This window comes from Molothrus ater, chromosome 5 (assembly GCF_012460135.2).
Source record: "Molothrus ater isolate BHLD 08-10-18 breed brown headed cowbird chromosome 5, BPBGC_Mater_1.1, whole genome shotgun sequence".
Taxonomy (NCBI): domain Eukaryota; kingdom Metazoa; phylum Chordata; class Aves; order Passeriformes; family Icteridae; genus Molothrus; species Molothrus ater.
The window spans coordinates 21,541,383-21,557,345 of NC_050482.2; the positions used below are offsets into that span (position 1 = coordinate 21,541,383).

The following is a 15,963-nucleotide window of genomic DNA, read 5'->3' on the forward strand; positions in this document are numbered from 1 at the left end:
GCGGCATGCCCAGCTCTCAGCCCGGCCCGGCCCGGCCCCACACCCGCCCTCAGCCCGGCTGCCCCGGCGGGCGGTGCCTCGGCCCCGCGGCGCCGCCGGGCGGCGCTTGCGCACTGCGGCCGCCGCGGCTCGCCCGCCTCTCCGGCGCGCCCCGAGAGCCGCGGCGGAGCCGCTCCGAGCCCAGCGAGCCGCACCGGGCAGAGCGGGGCCAGAGCCGCGGGGAGCCGGCAGCAGGAGCAGAGCCCGCCGTACACCAGCCCCTACCTGCGCGGGAGCCGTGGCTGCCGCCCCGCTTCACCTGGTGCCCGCACGACTCGGGAGGCGAGAGCAGCCCCGAGGGGTCCGTCCCGGGGCTTGCCCGCCTGGCGCCGGCAGCATCTTTGGTGCCCTGGCCGTGCTCGCCGTCCCCTGCCCGCGTGCGATCGTTTGGGGGTGCAATGATCGATCCCGGCAAGAGTTTTGCAAAGCTCTGAAACACCTTAAGCTGCGCGCAACAACCTGTGTTCTCCGAGGTGCTGGAGATGAGGAGATGATGTTAGTGTTCGCGACGGCCCGGCGAGGGGAGGTGTCTTCCTAAAGGGACCTTTCCTGACCCGTAGAGCCGCTGGGTGCCCGCGGCGACCAGAGGACGCAAATGGGCAGCACGAGACCGGTGCGGCTGCTGGCGAGGAGGCAGCGGTCCCGGGAAAGGGCGGAGCGCCGAGGGGGGGTTCTCCCGGCGCTGCACTTGCTACATTAACTCTGCGCGTCGGAGACGGCGACACAACTTTCCGGGTCTGCCCCGGGCGTCGGTGACAAGAGGCTCCTCGCCGCTCCGCTCGTCGCGCCCCCAGCGCCGGCCGCTGCCCGCGGCGGACCCCGGCGGCAACGGGAGCAGCGCTCCTGCGGCAGCGGCGTCGTGGCTGCTCCTGACCCGGCTATTCCCGGGAGCCGGGTGGGCATGTCTCCCGCTCTCAGCCCCGCCGAGCGAGGCGGCCGCCGGGTCTGAAGGAGAGCGGGTGAGCCCCGCCGCCTCCCGGCCATGCGGCCCCTCGGCGCTCCGCTCGCCCTGCTCTGCCAGGTGCTGGGTGCGTGGGCTGCCTGCGCCCTGGCCCCAGACCCCGTCGCAGCCTCTGGGCCGCCGGCGCCCCCGCAGCGCGCCCGCTCGCCGCCGGCCCCGCCGCCCCTCGCCCCCGGCCGGCGGGCGGCCGCGACGCTGCCCGGGCGCGGAGCCCTCCCTCCCGGCGGAGCGGCGGGGCCGGGCGGCAGCTGCGCGCCACGCGGGGCCCCGGGCACCGGGCGACGGCGGGCGCGGAGCAGCGAACCCGGGGCCGGGGCGGCGGCGGGGAGGGGCGGGGCGGGCGGGCCCCGCTGGCTGCCCCTGAACGGCTCGGCCGGCGGCGAGGGCAGCGCCGGGGGCCGCGGGAACGCCACGGGGCGCCGCGCCCGGCTCCGCAACCCCTTCTACCCGCTGACCGAGGAGTCGTACGGCGCCTACGCCGTCATGTGCCTCTCCGTGGTGATCTTCGGCATCGGCATCATGGGCAACATGGCAGTGATGTGCATCGTCTGCCACAACTACTACATGCGGAGCATCTCCAACTCCTTGCTGGCCAACCTGGCCTTCTGGGATTTCCTCATCGTCTTCTTCTGCCTGCCGCTGGTTATCTTCCAGGAGCTCACCAAGAAGTGGCTTTTAGAAGACTTCTCTTGCAAAATCGTCCCGTACATTGAGGTAACGTCCGTGGGTGGGGATACGCGGACCCCGAGCTCCTCTCCCCGCAGCAAGCCTGAGCCGTGTGCGGGGCCGGCGCTGCTCGCTGTCATCGCTGCCGGCCCGGGGCGTCCCGGTGCGCTTTGGTCCGGGTTTCCTGAGTGCTCTTGCGACGGAGCGGAGCCCGTCCCGGCCCCGCAGGGAGCGGAGTCGGCAGTGGCCACACCGGGTCCAGAGGCACCGGGATTTCTGCGGCTCCCGCTGAGTGCGTCCGGCGCTTCCTGCCACTCGCGCGACTTCTGCCAAACTTTCCTTGTTCCCTGTGACCCTGAAAAACAAGTGATCCTCTCAGAATTAGATTTCAAGCTTTTCACTTTGTTTATTTCAGTAAAGTGAAGATGGGTCAGGAAAGCGGATGAAGGGCTTGAGGGGATCGCTTGTAAGGAGGTGATTGTAAAAATGGGATCATCCCATCAATGGAATGTCTGGACTCTTAACTTATATTTCAGCGTTCAAATCTCACGTTTATTTAGCTGCAGGTTTGTTGGGTTTTGTTTTTGTTCTTGTGTTTTTGAAAGACACCAGCTCCGTTTAAACTGCAGCTTCTTGGCAGCTGTTCAGCGGCTCTGTCAAAGAAGCTCTGACAGCTGGCCACAGTCCTGCCGGCAGTGCTCAGGTTGTCCGCTTTATTTATTTACTGGAACTGAACACTGAGGCTTGCTGCTACGGCGGTAGCCTGGAGTTCTGGCTGGCTCTCCTGTATTCCCGAAACCTTATGTCCAACATTATTCTGTAACTGAGAGCTGAGGAAACAACTGGTGGTTCTCTTGTCCTAAGATGAGCTATTAGGAAAAAAACCCCAAACAAACAAAAAAGCAACCCCCTATGCCCCTCCCAGAAAACCTTCAAATACCCAACTTGTTATTAATATAAAGTGTCAGTTTCAGCAGCACATTAGTACACAGTAACACAGAATTAACTGTCAAATGATACTACGATATTTTGAAGTGTTGAGAAAAATGTGTGACCTGTGTAGCCATAAAATTGCTGCTGCTTCTTTCATCTGTTTAGTTTATTACTGGTGGTATTGGACAAAGGGTGGAGCTGTGTTACTCTTAGTTGAATTCTAGGCCAGTACTATACCACCTGCATTTAAAAAACTCAGAGTACACTTAAGTGATTTGCATTTAAGAAGACATGATGCAGTAAATATGTATTTATGGAGAAACTTAGTGCTTGAATCCTTTAAAATTCCTGAAATGGATTCTGGGGCTGCTGTGTTAACCTGTAAAAGTAAGTAGCCAGTAAGTTGCAGTGTTTTAAAAGTAACCATTTCATTTAAAATAGATACTGTAGTTTGTGTTTCAAGGACTTTCATGTGACATTTCATGCTTCCTAACCCTTTTTTGGTGCGCCCACACACAAAGTTGAAATAGATCAGTATTTTAGATGATTTGTGTGGCCACACTGTTCCTCAAAATTAGTTGCTTATGCTTTGTAGCTTTGGGCACTAAAGAGTTTTTCAAACTGAAAATAGCTTAGCTGAAATGTAGTTGCTGAAATTCAAAACTGTAATCCTGAAAAATATTCAGCTGCTGCTATATGCCATTATAATTTAATGTTACCTTGTTTTTTCACTTTAAAGTTCTGTGGATGTCTAGAGCTGGTCTCATTCAAGAGTCCAGTCAGGTGAACCGGTGGCTGTGTTAGGCCTAATTATCACTGGTGTCTAAAAGTAAAGCATTTTCCTTGTCCTTGAGGAAGTATAATGACTTAGTTCTAAACTTAGGTTCTTAAGAACTTTAGTTCTTAGTTACAAATATAAAGAGATCTAGCCTTAGGGTTCTGTGTTGCTCCCAGAATTGTATAGTTTTTGTTCAGTGTCATTAAATATAATACCCATGTATGTAAATTATCTCATCACCTTGAGAGGAGTAAGTAAAAGGCTGGATTTCCCTCTCTGTAAACTGTGGCAATGAGTGGCAGATGCTGAACACTGGTGGATCATGAATCCACAGTTCACCTGGAGCATGGAATGAAGGGCTATACTGTCCTATAAATCAGGATTTGACCCTGCTGAGGCAGAGAAGGCAGCTAGAGCAAAAGTTCACCACTTTCCAAGTGTTGATCTAACCTCAGAGGCATTACACAGTGACACTGACACCACCAGGAGCAATGCAGATGTGTAGCATGTCATGAAATCCATCCCGTGTGCAGCTGCTGCTCCTTGCTCTGTCAAGGATTGTTTACAGCAGTACATTCATCTGACAGCTGAACAACACTCTCTTTTCCTTTGTAACTCACCTGGGCAGGCCCTTCTTCTTCTCACACAGAGGGAAAGGGTGAAGTCTTCTTATCTCCTGAGAGGAAAGCTTTGACAGATATCTTCAGGAGAAGTTTCCAGAACTTTGTGGAATACAAATATGGAATCATCTTCCTGAAGATGGACACATTTTAACCTCCTGTCTGTATTCTCTATAAGTTTGCACAGTGTTTAGTTCTTTTAAGGGTCTCTTGGTTCCATCTTTTCATCTCTTTGTTTTTGGGGTTTTTTTGCATATGCTGTTTAAAGAGAGAGTTATGTGTCTCACCTGGGTTTGTAGATCCAGAAATATCTCAAGCATCAAAACCCCTTATTGGCCTGAGTCTTCTGTCATACCAGCTTCTACTCTCAGAACTAGAGAACAGGGGATGGCTGATTATCCACAGCAAGTGATGCAGTGATCACAGCATTTTAACATAATTCAAGCATGCTTTGTGCTGTTTGAAGGTTTCAAGTGATCCCAGGGAAATACCTTGAGTTTTCTTAGTTTAGCCTCTTGTGACCAATTGGTTTTTATTTGTGCTGTTTTATGGATATTGTGTAGAATTCCAACAAAGCATCTGCTGCTAGTGATAACACATATGCACACACAGTCTGGGAAAAATGCTTTATGATATCTTCCTGCACATTTGTATAGGTAAAGGCTGAGCTTCCAGCAGTGGAATGTCTTCACAAATTTAATTTAAAGGGGAGTTTTCCCATAGCTAATAAAGATCTTCTATGACAAGTACATTAAGTAGTAATTTCAGCTCTATATTGTATAACAGTATGGCCACTTGTAGCTACTAGTTTTGAGTGTACTGAAAAGGAGTTGAGAAGAGAATTTGAACAACTGATGCAGCTACTCTGCCTGTAAGGATGTGTGGAGATGTGCTTCTCCTTTGCTCTTTTAATATTCTGCCATTTTTCTGCATGGCTCAGAAGTCTAGATTTTGGCATGCATGTCTGAAGTGTTTACCTGCACACTGTTTGTTTTGTCTTTCACATGCTTTTGTCAGTATTACTCAGAATCAGGAGATGTGAGGTAAATGACAATAGAAAGACAATGAATTTGGGTAATTCCTGCTGATGTGGAATCCTTTCGGTTTTGTTCAAAGCACTCAGTCTTTTGAACTTTTGAATATAGTTCCAGTTTCCCTACTTACAGATTTATTCTAGGCCTTACTAGAAAGAAATACAAATGTAGACAAAATCTGTACTGTTATTGTGCTTTTAAATATTTTACAACTGTAGGTCATGTGAAATTGAGTTTTTTTCTTTATTTCATTTTAATGCTGAAGGCCAGTAGTGATGAGATTAAATAAGTTGTTTAAGGCCCAGAGCAACTTGCACGAGATGACAAATGGATTCTGTCAGGTAGGACTGGAAACCTTCTTTCAGGCTTAAGAAGGAACTTTGCTGAGTTGTGTGCATTTTGCTCTTGGAGGTTACACAAGAAGCTTTGTTTGAGGGGGTTGCATTCTATGTCAACAGATTGAATCAAGCTACTTATAGCCAAGCAGGGGTTTAGAACTGAGGAATGGTCTAGCATGAGTGTTTGCAGAGGCTGATTTACCATCCTGTGCAGTCCAGCACAGAGCAAGAAGTTGCTGAGGCCAATGTATGGTACACAGCCCTGAATTCAGTGCTAGTGAACATGAGGACCTCTGCCTTTCCCAGACACCTCACAAAGAACAGGACAAAATTTGTGGTGTCCTCATCTGGACCATAACGTGCATACAAGACTGGTGTGATTCTGGAGCAGGCTGACAGTAAAAGCTTTTGAAATCTGATGCCCAAACTCTGCATGTGCTTTTGGCAATGAATTTGTCGCATCACTCCTGTTTCTTGTGGGCAAGTTCCAGCTCAGGAAAGCTATCACAATTAGTATTCTTAGTGGAAAGCATAAAGATTGATTTGGACTGAAATACGAATTACTCTCTTTTCCTGGAGCTGATCCTCCAGGGCAATTTGAGGTGAGGCTTTTTCCCATTTCTCTTTACTTGACAAAGGTAAGCAAGAAGCACAGAGAAAGCTGCTGTTCTCTGCCTGTTCCAAAGCTGTGAAAAGAGATCCCTATTTTAAGTTTCACTTTAGGGAAGCAAGCAAATGCATTTTTAATGGGAGTTTAAAAAAGCTGTGTATTATCTGTCTTTTCTGTGACTTTTGATGTGCAGCATTTTCTTTATGTCTCTTCTTTGACTCCAGTCAGAGCTATGCTCCTGAACCCCCAGTGAGTCCTCTGGGTCACAGACAAAGACACTCAGAGATGTTTGCAGTTTCAAGGCTTCATCATGAGAGTTTTCTAGGGCAATGGCTTGATATATCTTTAACTGAGCAGAATATCTTCAGTGCTTATCACACAATAATTATTTAAAACTGAAGTGTTAATGTATCTCTGCCCTTTAGGTATTAATGACATGATGATGATAGCTGCCATGTTGGTTGTTCTGTCAGTCATTCTTTCCTCTGCAAATCCTGTCCTTAGGATCCTCTAAGTTTTTGCTTTTGGCTAAACTTTGCCTGTGGTATTTCAGCATGGAAATGAATTTGTGTCAGAGTAGGTTTAAAATTGGGTCAGTAATATTTAAGTTACATATGTGTGGAGACAAAAAGGCAGCATCTGCGATGCCAGCCCTATTGACTCTGCTCTGAACACTAGCATGTAATTTCTCTATATGACAGGATTATTCCTGCAGAAAGAGGAAGAGGTAGATTTCTTTCTGTAGTTACATATTGCTGCTATTAAGAACTAGTGCAGGAGTCCCTTGTGTAGTGTGATGAGAACTTGATCCTCATTGGCGAGTGGCACAGAAAAAAGAAAAAAAAAATTACCTGTTTGGTAGTGTGGTAGATTGCAAACAGGAAAATGAACAAAAATGAAATCCTTTCATGTTTTGTGTTATTTCCAAGCCCCTGGATAAGCATGTGGTGTACTAGTGAGTATTTCCAGTGCCCTGATAGTCTGTTGGCTTTTGCTTCCTGCAGAACTCAAAAGTGGTGCATAGAAGTGGACTCTGATTCTAAGCAGTATATCTTGTGATATACAGAAGTGTAAGATATTAAGAGTAAATATCACATAAAGCATGTGTGCTTTGTGACTCCTTGGTGTGAATGTTGGTAGTACTTCAAAGGAAACAACAGTGTTGCACCTGTTATTCCATGTGTGTGGGATCATCTCCCTGATCATAGATTTCAGAATTGTCATCTCATCTTTCAGATAGGTGATGTGGATTTTCATTTGGAATGCATAAGGTAATTGCTGATGTCAGAGCTGTACACTGGCCCCAGATCTTCTTGGCTACTGAATTATTCTTGCCACACCACAGAAGTGTTTTCACTGTGAGACTCTTCCCTATTTTAATGCATAAAGCCATTAATGTTTAATAGCACTTCTTGTGAAAAATACAGATATATTTTTGTTCTTTTTTAATAATGATTGTGGTTTTTTTTGTTTTGTTTGGGTTTTTTTTCTGGGAGTAGAGTGGGACTTTTTTATTAAAAAAACTGAAATCTAGGTAAATATTAAATAATTGTTTGCAATATGTTGATCTTTTATTTTGCATTAGTCTGTTCTTATTACTGGAGTCTGTACTGTAAGTGTAGAGTAGCAAAAAAAAAGTATTGTAATCTGTGCTAAATTTATTTATTTATCTTAGGGAAAACTGATAAATCTACAGAAGTCCCCCTGGTATGTTGCATTAACATCTTCAAAAGCTATGAAGATTAATGTGGATGTGGAATAGCCATCAGAAAATTATAATCTATAATGGCTTGAGGAATAAAAAGTCATTTATACATGACATAACAGGAAAGGATATACAGAATCTATGAGGTATCACTGATAGCTCAGAGGTGGCTTGGATAGTAGTCACCAACCTCTTCTGTAGTTCAGCTTTCCCATTACAATGTAAAAATGTTGTGTATACCCATCTCATCTTCTAACAAAGGAGGAGTGCCATGCTGTTTTAAGAAATTCTTTGCTATCAACATAAAATATATTCTGTCTTAGAAACTTCAGCTTCAGCTGGTAGAAGCGTCTACTTCTTATAACACCTTTATTTTAACTTGTTCAATATAAACTTAGTCTACATTGTTTCCACTCACTTCTCCATCAGAATGGTCACTGCCATTTCCAGCCTGGAGCTGCTCAGAGCTGGTTGATTTCCATTATGTTACGTTCACTGTCTTTTGGCTTAAGTGACTTTTGTATCTCATAATACATTTTTCTGTAGATAGCAGCAATATGACTTCTTGCTCTTTGTCTTACTGGGTGGAATGACCCAACCTCTCTTTTATATTCACTTACAGAATTTGATCTTTGTTGGTCTTTTCACCTAAGTCAGCTTTCCTGATTTTGTTTCTGGTTTTCATTACTTTTGACAAGAAATTAGTGGGACAAAATTGAGTCTTATTCCCACAGCCATAACTCACTGTAATACATCTACACTACTCTGCTGGTTAGCCAGAGTCGCTGCTCCTGGAAGCCAGGGCCAAGAGCTGTGGGACCACAGCCAGGAGAAGAAGTAGGGCAGGCCAGGAAAGGCCTGGGAATATTTTGGTAATTGTTAAAGTTTGTGAAAGGGGAACCAGTATGTTGGAAGAGTGGACAGGAGAACAGCAATTACACTGAGCATTTCATGAGTTTGCTATTGTTCTCTGTGGCCTCAGTTCCCCAAATCAGTTTTGACACTGTTGACTAACAGCTGGTGAGCTGATGACCAAGGGTTTATGCAGTGTTTTGAAGGGGCATCACAGTGCCCACTGACTCTGTCAAGGCTTTTTAAAGAGCCACAGTGTTTAAAGAGCTTCTTTTGTAACTTCATTCTGTGTGTGCTGTAGCTAGCAAACCTTTCAACAGCAGTTCTCTGCCCAAATGGTGTGGGTATCTCCTCAAAGTAGGGGTTCCTTCACCACTTCCTCAGAGCAGATTGATGGTCATTCAGTTGGAAATTTGGGGACTTGGCTGATTTCATGTAGTAAGAGAAAGTTGTAAAATTATGTCATCCTGAATGCTTAGAGGCTGCAGGAGAATCTTTAGTGGACAATAGGAAATAAACTGGACAAGTAAGTGATGATCAAAAACTACTGAGCCTGAGTTGTCCTTACCTTGCCTCATTTTCTGTCAGGTTGTTGGAATTAAGATTGGAACAGCGTATCAGACACTCACCTGTTACAAGAAGAGCACCATTAAACTCCGTGCAGCCTTGCACCACTTTATAATTTGTTAATTTGTGCTTCACCTTTTCCCTGTCAAATTAATGATCTTAATTCTGTAGTTATTTCAAGGCAATATAATACCTGAAAAGAAAACTTCTCTGAATTTTTTCACACTTTCAGCTTAACTCTAATTGTTAGTATGACTGGTATGAAGAAACACACCTAGACTGAAATTGTGTGAACATGCAGAATGCATGTCCCAGTTCTCTCCCATAGGTTTTGAGCAGCACCCATTGATTTTGCTGGGTATTACTCATAGTCTGCTCTGTGAAGTAATTGAACCTTTTAATTGCTCTGCTGCATTTAAGCAAGTCAGCTGGAGTGAATCCATGATCATCTGCTTGAGTGTTTTAGTTTGGTTTTTGCAAGCTTTTCCATGGCATCACTGACTCTGCTAATCTACAGAAAATAGGAGACTGTTGCTTGTTCCAGGGAAACACTGGCCTTCTTTAGCTTGTTTCATCAGTAAATCCATGGGAGGGTTTTCAAAGCCGCTTTCCAGTATTCCTAGTTGTTTCCTCTTGCTCTATTTCCCTGTTTGAAGCCTCCAAGTTGTTGGTCAGTTAATGTGACAGGAGCCCCGTAGGTTATGTTTCTTCATGGCAGACGTGTCTTCTTTCATTAGCCCAGCCCCAACAGCTGCAGAGTTTCATGTCTGGGCCGCTGTGGAACAGTCTGTTTGCAGTGAAATGTTGAAGTGTCTGCCTTGGGGTGGCGGGAGGCTCACGCCAGAGCTGAAAGGAAACATCTTAATGTACAGACACTCAGGTTTTCTTCTGTTTTGATGATTTTTATTTCAATCCCCAGTGATTTCCAGATCTCAGTTATTTCCCTGTCTCTTGTAATTGTAGCAAGCTGAGTCCTGACCCTTTTGTTATTCATGTTGCATGTTAAGGCTAAAGCTTTTGCTGTCACTGAGAGATTTGAAGACTGCACGCACATTTAAATATTTTGGAAACAAAGCTACTAATCTTGAATTAAAAAATCTGACTCCGAGCTGTGATACAGGAAAATCGTATTTCATTAGCGAAGTTTGTCATTGTTCATTAATATTTCCCTGTAAGTATTTTCCTTTAAATGTTTTTTTATTTTTTGTTGTATTTACCAAACTTTCTTTAAATCTTGTCAGACAATTAAACTTCCAAATCAATGGTTGCCTATTAAAAATGTTTACAGTAGTGCCTTGTCATTGTTAAATGTTTCTGCAAGTTAATTAGTAAGAGATTGGATCTTACTTATTCCATCTTTTAGGAGGCTGCTTCAAAGAATTCTCCAACCAAGCCAACATCTTGCAGTGCCTTATATTTTCAGTGATAGTCAATTTTAGCAATCTGATATGGCTGTTAAATATTGAAGGCCAAAATTAATGATACATTTATATAATTGTGCATAATTGTGCTATCTATCTTTGAAGAACTTTTTTCAGAGATGTGTAAACAGTATTATTTCAATATTGCGGTGGAAATCAGAAAGTGTTTCTTAAAGTCTATATGAAATTTAAATATAGCATTGCACATCAAATTTTGATAAGCAAAATTATAGTGAACTGCCTAATATTACTTTATTGCAGAGATATGGTTCATTCATTATAAAAGTAAACATTCTTTACATTTATTAACAATATTATTTTACTTTCTTTTTCCTTCACAATACCTCAACACATTTTCAGCATAACACATGTATGCAAACCCAAGAAAATAAGTGAATTAAAAATTAACAGGGCACTTAGTCTTTGTCCAATTGAAGTTAATGGGAGTTCTGCTTTAAATTTGAACTGAAGTTGAATTTATTACTAATAGAATTAGGCCAAAATGTATATAGTCTTCTTGCAAATTTATTTTAGGAAATTAAATTATAAACAGGATAAAATGCTAGGAAATTATGTTTCATGACAGCACAAGATTTCTGTTCATGCATAGAATAATGATTATTAAAGCTAGAGAACATAAACATTGCTCTGTACTTGTTCCTCACAGTATGTAATTGACAGCTCTCTCTGCTCTCTCCAATCCATCTTTAAATCATTTAAAGAATGAAACTTCTTGAATTTCTCCTGGCCTACAGTACACTCTCCCACAGAATGTTTCCTATGAAATAAAGCCTGGGTTTTCCTTGAATTTTTTCTACATGAAATGTTGACTATTGGTTATATAGAGCCTACCCACTGTAGTGAAGATTAGTTTTGCACAGGCTCTGGAAGTCTGAGGATTTCAAATACAGTTTCTTTGAAGTCGTGGCGGGGGATGACTATGCGCCTTCATCCCATCAAAATTTTGCTTAAAAACCTAAGTCCACAAAAATAGTCGTTGGATCCTACTCGATTCAGTAGGTGCCTCATCCCCAGGGTTTCTAAGTTTTGTAGATATGGAAGGTTTAATGTTTGATCCCCTGCTTGCATAGTGAACTTGTTATGTGGTCATAACTTCTGCTGAAGGAAGACTTTCCTATCTCTCCCATTTTGACTTAAAATTCCAACCCCTGTGGTGGAACCAGTCTTTCTGGAAAACACCCCTTAGAAAAAAGTGGGGAGGAAATAGTTTTACATTTTAGTCAATTCCAATTTTTTTTTTTCCCAATCAATGTTGCACTGATGCTTGCTTGGACCTCCAGGAGAGGTTGACACCAAGCTGGAATAAGAATTTGTAGGCAAAAAAATAGAAGCATGTATTGTGTTTGGAATGCATGCTGGATGGTAGCTCAGCAAACACTGGAAGCAGAGTGCTGTCTGATGCTTCCTTTGATGGTGCTCAGCACCACAGTGCTCAACTGCTTCTCGGTGAAGAAGCTCTGTGCTTCTCTTCCTCCCCCCTTTTTTTCTCATTTTCTTTTCCCTTTTCTCCCCCACGTTTTTTTTACCCTCCCCCAAACAGCACCTGTATTAACCCATGCTGCCTCTCCTCCTTCCCAGGTGGCCTCTCTGGGCGTCACCACATTCACACTGTGCGCTCTCTGCATCGACCGCTTCCGAGCCGCCACCAACGTGCAGATGTACTACGAGATGATCGAGAACTGCGCCTCCACCACGGCCAAGCTGGCTGTCATCTGGGTGGGCGCGCTGCTGCTGGCCCTGCCCGAGGTGGTGCTGCGCCAGCTGGCCACCGAGGAGCCCGAGTACAGCGGCAGCCCCCCGGGCGAGCGCTGCGTGGTGAAGATCTCCACGGCCCTGCCCGACACCATCTACGTGCTGGCTCTCACCTACGACGGGGCGCGGCTCTGGTGGTACTTTGGCTGCTATTTCTGTTTGCCTACCCTGTTCACCATTACCTGCTCCCTGGTGACAGCGAGGAAAATCAGGAGGGCAGAAAAAGCCTGCACGAGGGGGAACAAGCGGCAGATTCAACTGGAAAGTCAGATGAACTGCACAGTGGTGGCTTTGACCATTTTATATGGATTTTGCATCATTCCTGAAAACATTTGCAACATTGTGACTGCCTACATGTCCACAGGGGTCTCTCGACAGACTATGGACCTCCTCCATCTCATTAGTCAGTTCCTTTTGTTCTTTAAGTCCTGTGTCACCCCAGTTCTCCTGTTCTGTCTCTGTAAACCTTTCAGCCGGGCCTTTATGGAGTGTTGCTGTTGCTGCTGTGATGAATGCATCCAGAAGTCTTCCACGGTGACGAGTGATGACAATGACAATGAGTACACCACAGAACTGGAGCTCTCCCCATTCAGTACCATTCGTCGTGAAATGTCGACTTTTGCTTCCGTGGGGACTCACTGTTAATTGACCTTAGGGCTGTATTTCCTGCATCTTTTTCCTTTTTCTTTTTTTTACTTCATAATTTTCTTCTTGAAGCAAAATGCAGGAAAAAAAAAATCACCTGTTAAAAACTACTCTTGAAACCAATCTGTATTAACAGTCATGCTTTGGAAAATAATTTCTTTGGTTATTAAACGGAAAGAGAGAGAAGGAGAGCCAGCACTCAGTTCTACATCATGAGATTTTGTGTGGTGCTAGGATTTCATTGGTTGAGGAGGAGGATCCATATCAATCTGCTTTTATTTAATTCTGTAGTATTTTTTTTGATAATCACTGTAAAATGTTTATATAGACATTGTGGGCTTTGCAAGGTGTTTTCACGTAAAAGATGTGGTGGAAAGTATTTGAAGGTAGTTTTAATCAAATTACTGTACACTATTTTGAGAGGACTTGGGCTTCAGAGAATTTATAAAGTAGCATAAAAATAAATGAGGTTTTATTCTTTAACTTGATTCAATCTACATTTAACAAAGACACCTATGAGTAGTATTAAATTCCTTTAATAAGTAAAAAAAGAACTTTGCGTATCATAATTTAGGTGGCCATATTTAATTAACATTTGAGTACTTACACTTGAAGGATATAATTAGAGTGTTTAAGGAAGATGATTATAATGGTATTAGATTTATAGGAGTGGGTTTTTTAATGTTATATTATGAAGGTTCAATGTGCCTCATTGAAAATTTTCTTCTTAACCTGAAGGTATACAAAATCTTGAGTTATTTTGTATTTCTTACAAAGAAACACTCACTTTATGACTGAATTTTGTCTCGTGTGATTTCAAAATCAAGATTCTTTCCAGTATACAATTTGTTTTAGATTGAGTTTATGTCATCCATCTCTGTATATATGGCTCCTACTGGCTTCAGTGAGAGTCTCATTGCAGAGAAAGGCATTTTTTTGCCAGAGGTTTGCTGACAATAAATGTGAGGGACTGAAACATGTGGAGAGTGAATTCCTTCTATTTTAAAAGGTATAAACACACTTGGGGCTTGACCTAGAGCCCATGGCAGTCAATGGAGAGGTTTCCATCAATTTCAGAGAGCTTTGAATCAGACTGGCTTCTCCTATTTGTTCTGGGATGCGTAGCATGAATATTAATCACAGGGGCTCTGTGTGCTGGTTCAGAACCATGCTGCTCTCAGAGACTGCTATTCACTAGCAGCTCACAGCCCTGAAGCTGGTTTGAGAGCCACTGTGCTTGCTGATGGCTTCTTGCTGTCCACAGAGTTGTTAAAATGAGGAGGGTATGTCAACACTGCCAGCAACAGAGTGATACAGTAAAATCCAAAGTTGTTATAAGCAAGCCAGGCTGGAGACTGCAAAGTGCCTATCCTTACCAGCAGAGCTTATATCCCCACTCTTGGCTGAAGAAGACATTCTGTTCTTGGCAGGCAAGCTGGCTCATATTTACACTGGGCAGCAGGCTGAAGTGTAGACACTGGCTGAGGAACTGAATTTTTTATAGATAGCTTGTATTTTAATACTAATTAAATAAATAATGCAGCTGTATTGAGCAGAAGGAAAATTTCATACACTCATGCTTTGAAATTAACACTGAATATAACTGATGCAGTGTTACCTCCCTTTTGACACCTGCCTCTATATGTGTTAAAGAGCTTGCTGTAACTTCTGGAAAGGACTCTGTTTTTTGTTTGTAGATTCCAGACTTAATGTGTCTAGTCTTGGTGATATTCTTGGGCAAGCAGTATTTCTTATTTTTCTTTACCATTTTAACCTATAATAATTTCAACTGAAAAAGAAACAGTTGAAATTAATGAATATGAATCTAAACATATATGCACATGAGTTCTTCTGACTTTTGAATCAGAAACTGGGCCCTAGCAAGGCAGTCTGCTTCAACCACAGGCATTTGTTTCTGCTTAGAACTTGAGAAGTTACCCAAGTTTTTAAAGCCCTGTTTAACATGCTCAATCATTTCTGAAGATGGAAACTGTCCCTTCCTGAGAAAACCTTTCGTTGACTTGCCTTTACTTGATTACATTTAATAAAGTATGAAAGGGAATAAAGAGAAAAGATGGAAACAAACTTCTTGCTCACTTTGGTGCCTGTGTTTCCTCAAATACATATTCTCCACTCTGCATTTTGATTTTTACTATTCTTTTTAAATGCAATATTTATAAAGAATGGGAATAAGACTCCCTTTTTGTTCCTTGCTGAGAGACCTGTTTCCCTCAGCTGCCTTTTCTGTTACAACAGGGGCTCAAGGATCTGGAAAAGAACAGCAGAATGGGAGGAAGCACTTTAAAAGAAACAAATGAAAAAAACAGAGAATTTACTTGGAAATATTACATTATCACATTTTGCTATTTTAGGTACAAGATTGAACCAGGAGACGAAATGTCCCCATTGCTTTGGATAGAAGGTGCTTCCACCTTTCCGCCGTGCACTGGGTATGTGTGAGCTCTGCTAAGGACTGTTGCTAGCTCACAGGCTTACATGTTCTGTGTCCCAGAGAGCTGCAGTTTGTTTCTGCATTTAAACTTATCCACAATAGGTGTATGATAATCCTGGAAAAATCAACCAAACGACCAAGCCAATCAAAAAAACAGCAAAACCAAACCAACCAAACCAACAAAAACCTCAACAGCAACAACAAACCCGTACCCAGCAAAAAAACTGACCCCCACACAAAATGATGTAAGAAGTCATTGGAGAAGATAGGATCTGAAGGTCAGTAATGCTGTGTTTGTACATCCATCTTCCTCCTTGTGTGCAGAGCATTCTCCAACCAGTGGGGCTTCTTTGTACCCTGTATAACCTTGCCTTTTCTGCTGCTGAAAGAGCATTTTTCACAGCTATTTCTCTGCCTTGCCATGGATAACTGTAGCAATTTGACACCCTTTTATTCTAATTTGTTCTCTAAATTGGTTAAACTAATACCTCATTAGCAATTTGTATTGTCACAGCCATTCAAGTGTCATGATAAATGATTCCTTATGTTAAAGATGCAGTACTGCATTG

At 43.6% G+C, this 15,963-nt stretch overlaps 1 protein-coding gene across 1 annotated transcript; it reads left to right on the forward strand.

Moving 5' to 3' along the window:
• The first annotated feature begins 327 nt into the window (after window positions 1-327).
• GPR37 (G protein-coupled receptor 37) lies at window positions 328-15,027 on the forward strand. The gene is made up of 2 exons (XM_036401399.2): window positions 328-1,714; window positions 12,124-15,027. Exons 1-2 carry the CDS (start codon window positions 1,022-1,024, stop codon window positions 12,940-12,942), a joined length of 1,512 nt encoding a protein of 503 aa, XP_036257292.1. The 5' UTR covers window positions 328-1,021; the 3' UTR covers window positions 12,943-15,027.
• The last annotated feature ends 936 nt before the right edge of the window (window positions 15,028-15,963 follow it).

Excerpts from the sequence above, each read along its gene's own strand:
- GPR37 (XM_036401399.2), top strand. The coding sequence starts at position 1,022 with ATGCGGCCCCTCGGCGCTCCGCTCGCCCTGCTCTGCCAGGTGCTGGGT. Across the intron at positions 1,715-12,123 it reads AAATCGTCCCGTACATTGAG|GTGGCCTCTCTGGGCGTCAC; the intron begins GTAACGTCCGTG and ends CCTCCTTCCCAG.